Source organism: Halichoerus grypus, chromosome 4 (genome assembly GCF_964656455.1).
Source record: "Halichoerus grypus chromosome 4, mHalGry1.hap1.1, whole genome shotgun sequence".
NCBI lineage: Eukaryota > Metazoa > Chordata > Mammalia > Carnivora > Phocidae > Halichoerus > Halichoerus grypus.
The window spans coordinates 55,704,831-55,721,815 of record NC_135715.1 but is presented as its reverse complement, the minus strand read 5'-3'; the positions used below and the strand labels follow the sequence as shown (position 1 = coordinate 55,721,815).

The following is a 16,985-nucleotide window of genomic DNA, read 5'->3' as shown; positions in this document are numbered from 1 at the left end:
TTGATTAGACTGTTCTTTTTCAAGCTCTGTTAAAGTGGAGAAAATATTTAAATAGTTTGCGTTTTTCTCCCAAGCTGATTTTTAGAATATACCTAATGTCACAAACTGTATAAAGCATAATTTCCACTATCAGTAAAATTCTCACCTGATTTTATTTTCCCATTCTCTTTGACATGGCTTTCTTTTCCAGTTAACTACCTTATGGAGAATGATAGCACAGCTTTTCCTTAAAAGATAGGTAACTAAATTTTTAAATTTTTATAAGGAACTTAGAAACTAAACATTTTATAGTTGTTTTCTGAGGTTGAACGTACTATGAAAATTGTGCGAGTAGAATTTTATTCCTTCACTCTGCAGAAGAGTAAAAATTCTAGCCAACAGATTTCAACATTGTTGTAAGTTCATTTATGTGCTGTGCCTTAGAAGATACCTTCTATTTACCTGTGACCTCTCCTATGCCTTTTTTCTTCTGAGAAAAATTCCCCATAATTTTACAGTGTTATCTACAGCTTTATCTACGTGTAAGTTATGGGCTCAGTTAATTTACAACTGAAGAATTTTACAGTTTTGCCTCTCTCTTTTTTGGTTAAAGTAGTACAAAATGTCAAAAATTAGAAGGAAGGTCACAGTGGAAAATACCAAGACCATATCTGATAGCACATCCCGAAGACCCAGTGTATTTGAGAGGCTTGGACCCAGCACTGGCAGTACAGCAGAGGTGAGTTGTCACTAGCTCAGTCACAGGGGTTATCTTATAATCCTGTTCTTGAATACTGATTTGTATCATAAAGGTGAACAGGTTGTTGTATTATAGGAATGTTCAGTAAATTTTTAAAACTGAGTTTCATGAAAGAGTGAAAAGAGTAATAATTTTTATGGGTTTTTTTCCTGATGTTTTTATTGTTTGGGGAATGAATAATTTATCTCAGGGTAGCTGGAATTTTGGTAGCATTTATTTTAATTTTGTCCCACTAGCATCTTTTTTCCAGAAATAAATATGAAATTTACATAGTAATATCTGTCTCTTAGACACAGTGCCGTAACTGGCTGAAGACTGGCAACTGCCTCTATGGAAACACATGTAGATTCGTACATGGCCCTTCACCCCGTGGTAAAGGTTATAGCAGCAATTATAGAAGGTAAATTAAGAACTTTGAATTGTTCATATACTATTAGGAGATGGCTTTTGTAATTTATCTAGTGTAAAAATCTGAAATGCAAGCATATATTTGATTAGATTTTTCTCTTTTGGTGGTGGTCTTATCAATAGTCAAAGATCAACAAGATCTTTTTAGTTGTTAATTTCAAGATTAATAAAATGTACGCTTTAAAGTTATTTGCGCAGTATTTACTGTTTTTGCCAGTAGATTTTTTTAATAATATATGTATGACTTCCCCTAACCCCAGTTATGTACTAAAATGGTTTATGATAGCAGAATTTCATGGATTTACTTTCACTAAGGAAAGACTTTTTAACTCTTAAAAAATTAAAATTTAACAAGGATATAATTTCAGCTTTTTAAGATGTTCTAAATTCAAATATTAATGACATAAGAGTCTACTGCAAGCTCTGTACATTAAATGCATTTGCCAAATCCCTTATCACAATGTATTAATGTAAATGAAAGCATGTACTTATATGTAGATAATGGTACTACTACCTATTTAGGAATCTTTTTGCCTTTAATAAAGGCAAAGCTAAATGAAACTTTCCTAATAAAGACCTTTAATTTTTCTTTCAGTTCAGTTCATGATGATTATGTTATGATATTTAAATATGTAACATATGTAAAGGTTGTCACAAAAACAGTTTAAACTTGATTGGTAAACAAATAGTTAACCAGGTCCTAAAATTGGGTGTGCTGATTGCTTTGGTTACAGCAATAGTATAGAAACTGAACATTAGCATTTGTAGATTTTTTTTAAATGGGTGATTTTGTGTGTGTGTGTGTATAGATTTTGAAGCTTAATAGAATTTAAAATTCAGACCCTTAACTGACTTCCTGTTCACTTAGACGTACATTTTAGTTTACTTGTGGTGCTGAATACTCTGTTTTATTTGTATTTAGATTGTCACCTGTGCCTTCTGTTAATGTAGGAAAACCAGTTCTTAAACATATGTTTAATTATCTGTATAAATTTATACCTAGGTAAAGTGTTTCAATAATTTTAATGTTTTGTTCATATTATTACCACACTTTTAATAACGTTTTAATTCATCTGTGAAATTTATTGTTAACTGACACAAAATTTTTATATAAGAGGTAATTTTGAGGAAAGTGGGCAGAGAAATTTGTCTAAAATGGGAAGAAATAGTGTCATTACTAGACTTAGAATAAAGGCTTTTTTTTGTTGTTATTTTGTGCATGTTTTTCCATTTGATAACCCCCTTTGGATTTGTCTTTTTTTCCTTTTTTGATAGGGAAGAAAATACAGCTCATAGTGTGATTGAAAGATGGAAAGAAAAGCAGTGTATTTCAGAAATGCTTAGTCACAAAATATTTAAGTCATTTATTGAGCATTCATTTATGTAGAGCACTCTGTTAGGTGCTGCTTAGGGTAGAAATAAGTTCTTAATAAATTGTCTTATTATATAAAGGAGACCAGGGCACATAAGATGTACATTTACATCATAATTATAATTTAAAGCATTTAAGTACTGGTTTTTAATAAGTTCCACTTTCAAGGTTAGATTTAACTATTAAAACATTTAATATAGTCCTATAAAATGTACATACAGATATTAATGAGATCCTTTAAAGTGAATTAACTGAAATTATTTCTTCATTAATCATGTGACTTGTATTGATAAAGAATTGATTTGATTGGTAACTATTACTTGAAATAGATGTAAATGTTTATGTGATTTGTTTATATCGTTAAAAAAAATATTGTGTACAGTATTTTTGGTGGCCAGTGAGGAACTACCACTCCTTAACTTCTTTGCCCTTTTTAAAAGGTCCTCTAGGAATATTCTTTAAAGGCAGTGTGTTTTCCATGTCTGCTTTGTTTTCTCGCTTAATATGGTGTAAAAATAATTGGATAGCCATTTGTCACATTTTCAGTATGAATTACGAATGCTTATGAGTGTTGAATATAAATATGTATGATTTTCCTTAATTAAAAAGAAATCCACTGCCTAAATCTTGCTTTAAATCCTTTAACTATTTTCTATTCTGAAATCATTTCAAATTTTAAGAAAAGATACAAGAATAACACAAAACTCCTCTGTGTCTCATGATTCTTAAGATGAGTAATTCTGTTGTTGATGTTGCATCCAGCCACATATATGTATGCATGATAATACTGTTACCTCTTGATTAATTTTACAACATTGTGGTTTAAAACTTTATCTTCCTGCTTTTTACTTTCAAATATAACTAATACCTTTATGTGATTTTTAGAAAAACAAATTAAGCTGTTAATTATAAATTCCTTTTTCTTGGCTCACATACAGTTTCTTATTCATGTCACCAGTACCTGCCACCCCATGGAATTTTATTGTATACATTTCTGATTGTCATGGGGAGAAAACTTGTAAGTGATGCTCATATTTTTTATATATTAATATTTAAGCTGAAGCAGATTGTTTTTCTGAACATTAGGAGCCATGGACAGAAAAATTTTATTGAGATTTGTGAGGTATTTCTGTAAATACATTCTTATAAATGTTATATAAATATAGATTTTTGTTGTTTTGTTTTGTTTTTTGTTTTGTTTTTGTTTTTTGGTTCAAAGGTCACCAGAAAGACCTACAGGGGATCTTAGAGAAAGAATGAAGAACAAGCGCCAAGATGTGGACACTGAGTCCCAGAAACGAAATACAGAGGAGTCATCCTCACCTGTTAGGGTAGGAATGAATTTCCCAAAACAAAGTTAAATTTCAGTAGTGATTTATTATCTTGTGTGCTAAATCTATGGTAGATGTGTAATACCACATTATAATGTTTTATATGGATAATGTAATTTAAAGAAAAAAGTCCTCTGGGAAAACTCATTAATTGTCTGAATCAGTTCTTGATGGTAGTTAAGATGAAGGGAATTGGTTAGCAGAGTTCAAGCTGAACATAGGATTTCTGTATCTTGGTGGGCATCATTACTATCTAAGAGTATTTCTTTTTTTTTTTTTCTAAAAGTATTCTTAAATTTTCAGAATTCAGCCAGCCATCATATCCTGCTTATTTCCAAGAACGATTGAAGTGGGTTACAGTAGAACACTTAGAAATTAAAACAATGAAAGCAAGGCATGTGGTGACAGAAACTGAACTAGAGAACTTAGTGAAGGAAAGCTCATGTGACTACAAAATTTAATGGTGAATTTCCTGGCAATGAAGCCAAAAGAGAAATATGTTTTATGATGTAGCTTATTGAATAAAAGAAAACATCAGTGTTTCAGATATGGAAATCTTGTCCTGAGCTAATTTTTTTAAAGAAATTTATGTATACGTGTTTGTAACAGATTTATTGGGATATAATCCACGTACCATACAATTCGTCCATTTAAAGCGTACACTTTGGTGGTTTTTTGTATATTCCCAGAGTCATGCAACCATCACCACAATCAATTTTAGAGCATTCTCATTATCATAAAAAAAAGAAAGAAAAAAACCCCGCATACCTTTTAATGGTAATACCTGTATCATCCAACTGACCAACAGCCCTAGGCAACCACTGTGCCACTTACTGTAACTGTAGATTTGACTGTTCTGGATGTTTCATTTAAGTGGAGTCATGTAAAAGGTGGCTTTGATTTTGACTTGTGTCTTTCACCTACTACAGTGTTTTCAAGGTTCATGAAAGATTATAGGATGTATCGATATTTTATTCCTTGTTTTTGCCAAATAATAGTCCATTGTATTAATATATCATGTTTTGTTTATCCATTCATTAATTGATGAACATCTGGGTTGTTTCCACCTTTTGGCTTTTATGTATAAACATCCATAAACAGTTTTTTGAGTGACATATATTTTCATTTCTCTTGGGTTTATATCTAAAAGTAGAATTGCTGAGTCATATACTAACCCAAGTTTATTTTTTGAGAAACTGCTATGTTGTTTTCCAAAGCAACTATACCATTTTACATTCTTGCCAGCAGTGTGTGAGATTTCAGTTCTCTACATCTTTGTCAGCATTTGCTATTATTGAACTCTTTGATTAGAGCCATCTTAATGGGTGTGAAGTGGTAATCTCATTATAGTTTTTGCATTTCCCTGATGGTTAATGATATTGAACATCAGTGATATTGAACAATAAGATGTGCTTATTGGCCATCTGCTTATCTTCTCTAGAGACATGTCTTTTCAGATCTTTCCTAATTTTTAATTTGGGTTGTCTTTTTATTGTTGATTTGTAACAACTCTCTATATATTTCAGATACAAATTCCTTACTTACGATTTGCAAAAATTTTCTTCCATTCTGTGGGTTATCATTTTATGTTCTTGATGATGTCCTTTAAAGCACAAATGTTTTTATTTTGATGAAATCCGATTTATCTGTTTTTGTTGTGGTTTGTGTTTTAGGTGTCTTATCTAAGAAACCATTGCCTAATTCAGGGTCACAAAGATACATGCCTTGTTTTCTTCAAAGAATCTTTGAGCTTTAGCTTTAGCTTTGATCCATTTTGAGTTAATTTTTATTTATGGTCCAGCCTTATTCTTTTTCATTTCATGTGGATATCTTAGTTGTCTCATATTATAATCTTTTTATTAAAATTATCGAATTGTTTAAAGAGAAACCTTTCTGATAATTTAAGCTACATAGAAGCTAGTTTATGACTGTTTTTGATCCTTGATAAAAAAGCTGCAGTACAGTTTTACATTATAGTTTGTAGAGACTTAAATTCAGGAACCTAAAGTAATACACTTTTAAGTATGTATTTTTCTAATGTCTGATGATACATAATACTGCTTTAGAAGTCTAAGTAATTCTCAGCTAGAGGTATGTACATATCAGAATTCTTTTGGAGGAGAGATAGTCTTTTGCGAAATACATGCTGATAGTCTACCCCTGATCTACTGAATTAGAATTTCTGGGTAGGGGCTGAGCATGTGTATTGTATTTTGAAATAACCGATTACTCAGAATAAGGAATGAACTCCATGATTTGCTGGTAATGTTTAACAACCACTCAGGGAAAAAAAGCCATGCTTTGTAGGATTTGCCAATTTCTTTGGCATAAATGCTCTCATCCTAGTCAGCTTCAAGCTAGCAAAGTGGTATTGCTGAATACAGAGTTGGAAGAGATACTCATTTTCACACCATTATATAGTATTTTTCACACATACACACATATATGTACACACACTCACATAAAATAAATGCAATTAACCTCAAGAGTAAAATGTACTGAAATATTTAGGAAGTGAGTTTTGAGTAACAGTTACCTTTGTTTTTATTATTTGTGTAATTGTTAGCTTATAGCATTTAATTTTTAATCATAGCTGTGTTTAACAATGGCATGCACAATTCCTAAAAATTGAACAGTTGGCTCTTGTGAGTCAGTGTGAACTGGCTCTATCTAGCATACCACTAAATGGACTGTAGTTTAAAAGGCAAACATCCAGAATTCATATTCTGAAGACATTATTTTAGGAATTGTTTTTTAACTCTGCAGTCAGTTTCCTTATCTAAATGGAGGCCATAGCTCTATCAGTGTGTTGCTGTGAAGAAAATATATGTAAAACAAGTAACGTGAGTGGCTAATCCATGATGACTGTTTAATAAATGGTATGTATGGTATTAGAATAGCTCTTGGCCTTTCCTCTCAATATAAATTGGTGTTAGGCTCTTAGTAGGAGATGAATATCAGCAGTAGAGATTTAGGTTGTTAACAGATATCTAAATCTAAGTGTGTTGCTGATCATAAAGGTTTATATGTTCAGCATATGAATTTAGTAGACAGCAGAGCTGGCATTTCATCAAGAAATTTGAAGCCTGTTTCTCACTTTGCCTAGATGAGAAAGCCCTCAAAGGTGCTGAGTGTCCTGCATACCTAAGGGTAATAGTGAGAAGAGTGATCAGGTTTTAGGAAATTCCCTGTCCAAACTTAAGAGAAAACTGTTAATAAGCTAGGATACCAGGGTATTAATTATTTTGAGTGATCTATCTGGTCTAGGATAACAAATGCTGATCATTTCTGTGATACATTCCTACTGCAACACAGACATCTATTGATCTTTATGTAATGAATTTCTGTGGGAAAGTCAGATTTAGTTTAGGTAGGGGCAGCTACAGGTTAGATAACATAGCGTAGCTAAGTTAAGATACAAACTAACTGTAATTCTACCCCTTCTCTGCCACTGAATTCAGCTCCAGTGTGTTTGAGTTTTGAGGTTGATAACCCGTGATCTTGTGGGGAGACAAATTCATAAATAGATAAATTGTAATTCTGTAGAGTATGATAGCATGACAGAGAGAGATGAGCAAAACACACAGTGAAAGGAATAAATAACTGCCTGGGGAACCAGAGAACATTTTACAGAGGGAAATGACATTTGCACTGAGTGTTGCAAGGGTAGGTGGGGTGAAAGACGGGGTAGTGAAAGTTTAGAAAGAGGAGAAAACCAACACAGCAACAGTAAGGAGTTTTAAAAGACTAGTGTGTTTGAGAAACTGTGACTCTCTGTGCCTAACGTATAGAAATTACAGCATGTGAATTTGAGGTGAGGGCTGAAGAGGTAGATTAGGTAGATCACATTGTGAATAGTCTTAATGTATCAGTCAGGGTTTGGCAAGAGAAAAGAGATTTGTATGCCAGGAATCTATTCTTGTTCACAGATTCACCTCCAGACCCTGGAATTAGTAAAGTTCACTTATTGAATAAATGAAAAGTGATTCTGATGTGTAGCCAGTGTTGAGAACCCCTGGTGGCCTAGGGTCTGTGCTCCAGTGAGGCTGTTAAACAATTGAAATGTGGCTAGTCTGAATTGAGATGTACTGTAAGTGTAAAATACATACTGAATTTCAAAGACTTAATATGTAAAATAAAAGCCAAATAGCTCATTAATAATTTTTATGTTATGTGTTGGAAATGATAATATTTTGGATATACTGGGTTAGGTAAAATATGTTACCAGAATTTTAATTTTCCCTGTTTTTTTCCTTTTAATATAGAAACAGTAACATCCCAAATTACATATGTGTTATATTTGTGTTGTAAAGGGCTGGTCTGGACAATCCAAACCAAATTTAACACAGTGGAATTAAATTTAACTCCGAGTCTTGAGGTAGAGTCAGTAGGATTTGATGACCAAAAGAATGAGTGGAGGGGACATGTTAAGCCTAACTAAGCTTTCCATGACATTAAGATGGGGAAGAGAACGAGTTGGATTGTGGCCCCTTTTGTATACTAGGCTCATATCATAGACAACTAATTTTTGGCACTATTTTTAGTAATTGTATGCACATTAATATTTTATTAGTCCCTGTTGACATTCAATTGCTTTATCTTATGTTTAACAGTTCCAGAATAACAGTTAACAATAATATCATTAATAATAAGATCACGGAGAACAGTTTAAGATTTCTTTGTAGTTCTTAGGGTATATCTCATTAGGGAGATATCTGTGAAATCTATTAGGGATATAAAATCAAATTTGTTACAATAGTTGGGTTGTTTTATTTAATTTTGATTTTTGTTTTAGGGTTTCTTTCCTTTTTTTTTTTCATGGGGCTTGAACTCATGACCCTGAGATAAAGACCTGAGCTGAAATCAAGACTCAGATGTTTAACTGACTGAGCCACCCAGGCACCCCTTCACTTTGTTTTTTAATCATAAAACATTTACATCACTGCAAAGTTAAATCTCCAAAACAGGTTACTTTCTGAAAAGTCTACCTTTTATCTCTTGATTGCTCTACCCTGTTCTCTATAGGTAACTACTCTTACTAATTTTTGGACATCTCGGTAGCTTCCAAGTTTTGGCAATTATGAATAAAGCTGCTATAAACGTCCTTGTGCAGGTTTTGTGTAGACACAAGTTTTCAATTGATTTGGGTAGATACAAAGGAATGCCACTGTAGGATTGTATGGTATGAGTATATTTAGTTCCTAAGTTTTAGTTTATCTAGTTGAGGAAGTTACCCTCTATTTCTAGTTTGCTAAGAGTTTTTATCACTAATGGGTGTTGGATTTTGTCAGATGCTTTTACTGGATATCCATGTCCATGGATATGATCATATGATTTTTCTTCACTAGTCTGTTGCTGTGATGGATTACATTAATTGACTTTCAAATGTTGAACCAACTTTTGCATACTTGGTATAAATCCCATTTGGTTGTGTTGTGCAATTCTTTTATATATTGATGGACTTGATTTGCTAATATTTTCAGGATTTTTACATCTATGTTCTTGAGACATCTATGTCATTACAAGAAAATTGTAATGTCTTTGTCTTGTTTTTGTATTAGGTATTTAGGTATTTATGCTGGCTTCATAGAATGAGTCAGGATGTATTCTCTCTCCTTCTATTTTCTGAAAAAGACCAGAGAATTGCTGTAATTTCTAACTTAAGTGTTTGATAGAATTCACATTTGAATCCATCTGGGCCTGGTGCTTTCTGTTTTGGAAGGTTATTAATTATTGATTGGATTTCTTTACTACATACAGGCTTGTTTAGATTGTCTATGAGTTTTGGCAGATTGTCTTTTTTGAGGAATTAGACTATTTCATCTAGGTTATCAAATTTATGGTCATAGCATTGTTCATTGTATTCCTTTATTATCCTTTTAACGTCCTTGGATTTGTAGTAAAGTCTCCTTTTTTGTTTCTGATATTACTAACTTATGTCTTCTCTCTCTTTTTTTCTTAGTTAGCCTGATTAGAGGCTTACCCATTTTATTGATCTTTTCAAAGACTGGCTTTAGGTTTTCAATTTCATTGATTTCTGCTCTAATTTTTATTATTTCTTTTCTTCCGCTTACTTCAGATTTAACTTGCTCTTTTCCCAGTTTTTTCAAGTGGGAGCTTAGATTATGGATTTTAGATCTTTAGAAATGTTATAAATTATTCTTCAAACACTGCTTTCACTGCATTCTATAAATTTTGATAGGTTGTATTTCATTTTTATTTTTTTTAAGATTTTATTTATTTAGAGCAAGTGCGTGTGCTTGCATGAGTGGGGGGAGGGGCAGAGGGAGAGAGAATCAAGCAGACTGTGCTGAGCACGGAGCCCCACATGGGGCTTGATCCCATGACCCTGAGATAATGTCCTGAGCCAAAAATGAAGAGTCAAATTGCTCAACCAACTGAGCCACCCAGGCACACCTCATTTTTATTTAGTTTGAAATATTTTTAAATTGTTCTTGAGATTTTTTCTTTTCTTTCTTTTTTTAAGATTTTTTATTTATTTATTTGACAGAGACACAGCGAGAGAGGGAACACAAGCAGCAGGGGGAGTGGGAGAGGGAGAAGCAGGCTTCCCGCCAAGCAGGGAGCCCGATGTGGGGCTCGATCCTAGGACCCTGGGATCATGACCTAAGCTGAAGACAGACGCTTAATGACTGAGCCATCCAGGTGCCCCAAGACTTTTTCTTTGACCTGTGTATTAATTAGAAGTGTGTTGCTTGAGCTCCACATATTTAGGGATTTTTCAGCTATCTTTTTGTTAACCGATTTCTAGTTTAAATACATTGTAGTCTGAAAGCAGACATTGTATGATTTCTGTTCTTTTAGAAGTGTGTTTTATGGTTGAGAATATGGTCTATTTTGGTGAATGTCCCATGTGAGCTTGAGAAAAGTGTGTATTCTGCTGTTGTTGGATGAAGTAGTCTACAGATGTCAGTTGTTTCCAGTAGATTGATGGTGCTTTTTTTTTTTTTTTTTAAAGATTTTATATATTTATTTGTCAGAGAGAGAGATTGAGCGCACAAGCAGGGGGAGCAGCAGGCAGAGGGAGGAGAAGCAGGCTCCCCGCTGAGCAAGGAGCTCGATGCAGGGCTCGATCCCAGGATCCTGGGATCATGACCTGAGCCAAAGGCAGATACATAACCGACTGAGGCACCCATGCGTCCCAGATGGTGCTTTTGAGTTCAACTATGTTCTTACTGTTTTTCTGCCTGCTGGATGTATCCATTTTTGACAGAGGGGTGTTAAAATTTCCAGCTGTAATTGTGGATCATTTCTTCTCCTTACAGTTGTATTATCAGTTTTTACCATACATATTTTGACACTCTGTTGTTAGGCACATATATATTAAGGATTGTTATGTCTTCTTGGAGAACTGACCCCTTTATCATTATGGTATGCCTCTTTTTGTCATTGGTAACTTCACTTGCTTTGAAGTCTGCTCTGTCTGAAATTAATGTAGCTTATTCCCACTCTATTTTGATTAATACTAGCATAGTATATTTTTCTCCATCTCTTTCCTTTTACTCTGTATGTGTCTTCATATTTAAGGTTGTTTCTTGTAGACAACATGTATTTGGGTCTTAGTTTTTGGTCCACTCTGACAGTCCATTTTTGTTTTTTGGGTTTTTTTTTTTGGTAAGACTTTATTTATTTGAGAGAGCGTGCAAGAGAGAACACAAGCTGGGGGCAAGGGCAGAGGAAGAAGGAGAAGCAGACTCCCCACTGAGCAGGGAGCCTGAGTGGGGCTTGATCCCAGGACCCCCGGAATCATGACTTGAGCTGAAGGCAGCCGCTTAACTGACTGAGCCACCCAGGCGCCCCTGATAGTTTCTGTTTTAATCGATGTAGTCCATTGATGTTTAAAGAAAGTATTGATATAGTTGAATTAATGTCTATTATATTTGTTATAGTTTGTTACCATAGTTCTTTGTTCCTATTGTTTTGTCTTCTACTCTTTTTGTGCCTGTTATGGTTTGAATCACACATTTTATATTATTCCAGTTTCTCTCCTTTTTTAGCATATTGGTTTACTTATTTTTACTTTTTTTAGTGATTTCACTAGAGTTTACAGTGTAAGTTTACAATTCAGGTCTCCTTTCTCATAACACTGTAGTATTTCACAGATAGTCCAAGTACTGTATAATAACAAAATATTACTAATTCTTTGCTCTGGACTATCATAAGTGATGTTGGGATTTTCTGCTCTTTAACGGTTTGGTAGAATTCCCATGTGAAACCAACTGAATCTGGTACTGTTTTATGAAAAGTCCTTTAACTATTTTTTTAATGTGGAAATTAGTGGACTTTTGACTTTGTTGAAGTCTTTGACTTCAACAAAGTCAAAAGTCATTGTATTTTTCTAAAAAATTATTTCCTCTGGGTTTTTAAACTGCATAGAGTTGTGTGAAGAAATCTCATGTTTTTCTTTATTTTTCTTTGTTCTAAAGCCTGTTTTTACTTTGTTATATCTGATTTTAGATACTTATGCTTTTTTCCCTTTTCTTAATTAGGTAAGCCAGTATTCTTTTTTTGTTGTTGGTTTTTATTTTTTTGTTGTTCTTTTTTTTCCCCAAAGAGTTAGCTTTTGGATTTATATTAGTTCTTTCTCTTTTCTAATACATTTGTTTTTTCTTTTATTCTATTTCTTTTATTCTTTGGTTTACTGTATTCCTTTTCTTTGTTGAATTGGTTGAGCATTTGTTTTCATTTGATTTATATTAGTATTTAACGCTTTAAACTTTGATAAATGGTTTAGCTGAATTTATGGATTTTATATGTCATGTTTTCATGATCATTATTTTCAAGAAATTCTCCTCTTTAGGTTTGGATTTCACCCATGATCCAATAATCTTTTAATTGCATGTTTTAAATTTTTCAGGTTGAAGAACTTTTTGTTATGTGTGTGTTATTTTGAATAAAAAAATAAGTTCTGTGTTATTACTCTTTATATTTCTATTTTTTTAACTTTAATGAGATTTTCTTTGTGACTTAAGGTATGGTCAGTTTATCTGAATTTTCCATGTGTGCTTGAAAAGAAGGAGTATTTTCTACTTTTTTAGTTTTCAGATTCTAGAGTATATCTAAAACCTCTGTTGTTTTGATCTTCTGTATTTTTAATATCTTTGTCTACTTTCTCTTGGTTTGAGAAGATCTTGTTGAAGTATCTTAGTGGTATGTTTCTGTCTAGTTTTCTCTATACTTTCTGTACTTCACTGCTGTATTGAGTGCACGGATACAGAGATAATAACTGTTCTCTTTTCATTATAATTTTTTTTAACGCAGTGTTTAGAGATGACCTGAGTTTGGTTATCTGTTGAATGTTCTTTAAAGTATACAGTCTTATTTATTTGTGGCTCTGCTTATTATGAAACAAGATAATATAATTTTTGTGATCACTTCATAAAACAAAATCTCCATTAACCCTATTAGGGGAGTTTTCTTCAGTAGTTGTAAACAAATTATACTAGTTTCCCCAGTATAGATCTACATTTCTTTATTCTCTGTGTTTCTGTAATATTGAAAGGATCTGAAATTGTACATGTATGAGTAATTTAAAATTTTAAAATGTCTGATTATATCTATTCTAATAGCTATAGACTGAGCTGAGTTTTTGGGCTAGTGTTCAGGCCAAAAATCAGTGAACCATTGTTCATTTTTTAAAGATTTGACCCTTCATCAGAAGTGTCCAGTTGAAAAGTTTTGAAAACATTAAGGTGAGAACCATAATCTCAATAGCAGTTTTTTCCAGTTAATAGCTTTGATATGATATATGGTAGTAAATTACAGACAAGAAAAATTTGAATTAACATTAATTCTAGAGCTTCTGACGGAAAATTAAGAATTCACTAATGATGTTAGTGTTTGTGAAACTATATTTTTAGAGTAATAGGATTTGGAATCACTGTTCTTTTTTTTTTAAGATTTTATTTATTTATTTTAGAGATAGAGAGCAGCGGGGAGGAGCAGTGGGAGAGGGATGAGCAGACTCCGTGTTGAGCACGGAGCCCCATGCAGGGCTCCATACCATGACCCCAAGATCATGACCTGAGCCGAAATTGAGAGTTGGACGATTAACCAACTGAACCACCCAGACGTCCCTGGAATCATTATTCTTTAAAAATAAAAGATATGAAAAAAAAAAAAAGTCTTTGCATAAAACAATTAGTGTTTAAAAACTCGATATTCTTTAATATAACAGAATTATTACTATAATCGATAATAGGTTTAGGCTAGTAATGGACAAATTTACACAGTTGTTTTAAAGTGAATATTAGTACAAGGGGAGAACTTCATGGTATACAAATAATTGAGTTATTCTTTGACTAAATATTCTGTGATAACTTTTATCTATTAGTCTCAAAGGAAGTTTCTCCAAGTAACCTTCGGAAGATGTAAGGAAATGTAAGGAGATTATATGGGATAAATGGAAAACTTCGTCGAAGTAGATTTTTTTCCCCTTCCCATCTTCTTTGTCTCATCTAATACATAATAATATTGTTCCCTGTCATTAACAAAGAACAAACTTGTGTTAGGGATAAACAGACTTTATTTTAGGAACCAAATGTCAGTTCCACTACCATGGCCTAGGGTGGCTTGATCTGACCAATGGTTGTGGATAAGTCCAAGGGGGAAATAGTTGGCTATACTTCAAACAACGGGCAAAGTTTGATGTGATTGCTAAAGAATTGTTAATCTTGTTAAGAATTGTTAGTCTTGGGGTGCCTGGGTGGCTCATTCGGTTAAGCATCTGCTTTCAGCTCAGGTCATGATCTCAGGGTCCCTGTGCAGCAGGGAGCCTGCTTCTCTCTCTCTCTTTCTGCCCCTATCCCCTGCTTGTGTGGGCACATGCTCTCTCTCTCTCAAAATCTTTAAAAAAAAAAAAAAAAAAAAGAATTGTTAGTATTAACTTTCCCTTTCAGCACTATTATGGTCTATATACTTTGAGGGCCCTCCCATTACAGTAATACTAGATCCTGGATAAGTGACAACAAACACATTTTAAATGCATTGCTGCTTTCTCAAAAATGCAAAAAAGCAGCAAAAACAAAGAAACACGAACAGGGAATTGAAACCAGGGATTAAGTAGCAAACCTGAAAGCTAGTGGTGACCTTGAAGCTTTTACTAGTAGTATTAGAGCTGGTCAGAGAGTAAGCCTTTGGTCCATCTGTGGAGAGAGAGTTGTTGAATTGAAAGATGGGAGCTGAAGAAATTACCCAGAATGCAACACATAAAGACAGAGTTATAGGAAATGTTGAAGAGGTTCAAAAATGTGAGGAAAATACTTAGAAAATTTAATGTACCTCTAGTTGGAACTCCAGGAAAAAATAGACCGTAGGAGAGTCAATATTGAAAGAAATAGTGCTGTGAATTTTCCGTAATTGATGAGACAAAGCTACAGATACAGAAAGCACAATACATACCAAATAGAATATTATTATGCAATTGCAAAATACCAAAGTTAGAGAAAATATTAGAAATTCCCCAAGAAAAAAAGGCAAGTCATCCTGCAAAGGAGCAACAGAATGACATCAATAGCAATGGAAGCCAAAAGACAGTGGGATAATATTTCCAAAGTGCTAATAAGATAAATCTGTCAACCCATAGCTGTATACCCAGTGAAATTATTTTTCAAGAATGAGGATATAATACAGACATTTTCAAATAAAATTGAGAGTGTTGAGTACTAGGAGACCTTCACTAAATAAAGAATATCTAAAAAGATACGTATCAGGGAGATAGCAAATGACCTTAGAAGGAGGGTCTGAAATGTGAATAGTAAAAGTGAACAGAGAAAATGTTTACTAGGTTAGACAGTCTGTTTTGTTAATGGCCTTTGAAGTTGTCAAAAGTGTGGCCTTATACTTTGAAGAGGTGAGGCATAGTACCAAAAGTGTAAGTGTAAATTGCTTTGAACTCCCCAGAATCCATTCCATCACTTTTTCATTTTGTAGCTGCATTGTGTTTTGGGGGAATTGACCCCAGTTCACTGCTAGGGCCTGATTAGTTTAATTCAGTCAGAAATGATCCCATTCTCCTTGATAATTCAGTTGATTCAGGAACCAGGCCTAAGTCATCTTGCCTGTGACCATTACCTGGGTGTTAGTTATTGACTTAGATGTAGTCATGTGACTGAAATTGGCCTACTCAAACTAAAGGAAAGAATTCTTATTTCATGATTGAGGGAGAGGCACACTGGGAGAACCTAGATTGCTTCTTATTATGGTAAAAGAAATGTGCCTTAATGTGAAGTCAACAGTAGGAAGAGCAGAGCTGTGAGAAAGGAAAAAGAGCAGTAAGTTTGATCCCTAATGATTTCAGTGTGTTACTAAATCACCCAGCCCTGAAATTTGCTCTATTTTATGTGAGATTGTAGTTTAAATTTACAGTTTATAAGCTTATAGTATCTTATTTAAGCTCCACCCAAAACTTATACTGCAAAACAAGTTAGACTTCATTAATGCAAGTATAATTTCAGTTCTACACCAGGAGAAGTAAAAGCCATATGCTGTATACTGCTCTGACAAGACTAGATTAATTTTAGTTACCACGTTTTATTGAAGTACATTGGCAAATTAGTTGTCCAGGGAAGATGACAGAGTGAGGAAGAGTGTGAAAATCCTGAAATGTTAATGTATGATCAATGTGAACTATATCTTTGGCCTAGTATAAGAAGATGCTGAAGAGATTTAGTAACGCCGATGTTCACATATTTAAAGGGCTATTGTGTGAAAGAAGTATTAGATTTATTTTTACATGATCTAGGCATCAGAATTGATTGTAATCAGGAAGAATTCTGGAGAGGTGTAAGAGTTTTGATCAGTGTAAGAAAGAATGTTTTAGTACTTAGAGCTGTCTGAAAATGGGGACAAAGGGATGCAACAGTGAAGAGCTATCATCAGAGATGTAGGGAAGAAATTTTTTTTCTGAAATTCTCCTAACAGGACTTTCATAACTATATAGTATTAGAAAAATTTTCTACATAGGGCAGGAGGAGGTTGAATTATATTATTTACAAAGACCCCTAGCATTTTATTATTCTAGTTGCTAATCCAGTTATTGTAATACTGGTTTTCAGCTCTTAACCTCAATACTTATTTTTAAATCAAATTCTTGGTAATGCCTCCTTACTATCTA

The 16,985-nt window shown here is 33.4% G+C and overlaps 1 protein-coding gene across 9 annotated transcripts in view; it reads left to right on the top strand.

The window, feature by feature from the left end:
* The window catches only part of ZC3H13 (zinc finger CCCH-type containing 13), a 93,293-nt gene that overhangs the window by 6,098 nt on the left and 70,210 nt on the right, over positions 1–16,985 (top strand). For 5 of the 9 annotated variants that reach the window (XM_036071080.2, XM_036071079.2, XM_036071078.2 and 2 more), the window contains exons 2-4: positions 593–718; positions 1,030–1,139; positions 3,739–3,850. The exons of 1 other annotated variant lie outside the window; for it this stretch is intronic. In XM_036071080.2, coding sequence (XP_035926973.1) covers positions 602–718; positions 1,030–1,139; positions 3,739–3,850 — 339 coding nt within the window. In that variant the 5' untranslated portion in view covers positions 593–601. Of the gene's footprint in view, positions 1–190; positions 239–592; positions 719–1,029; positions 1,140–3,738; positions 3,851–13,544; positions 13,564–16,985 lie in introns of those variants that run through there. 3 more of the 9 variants (XM_078070345.1, XM_036071076.2, XM_036071081.2) reach the window with 3 other exon arrangements.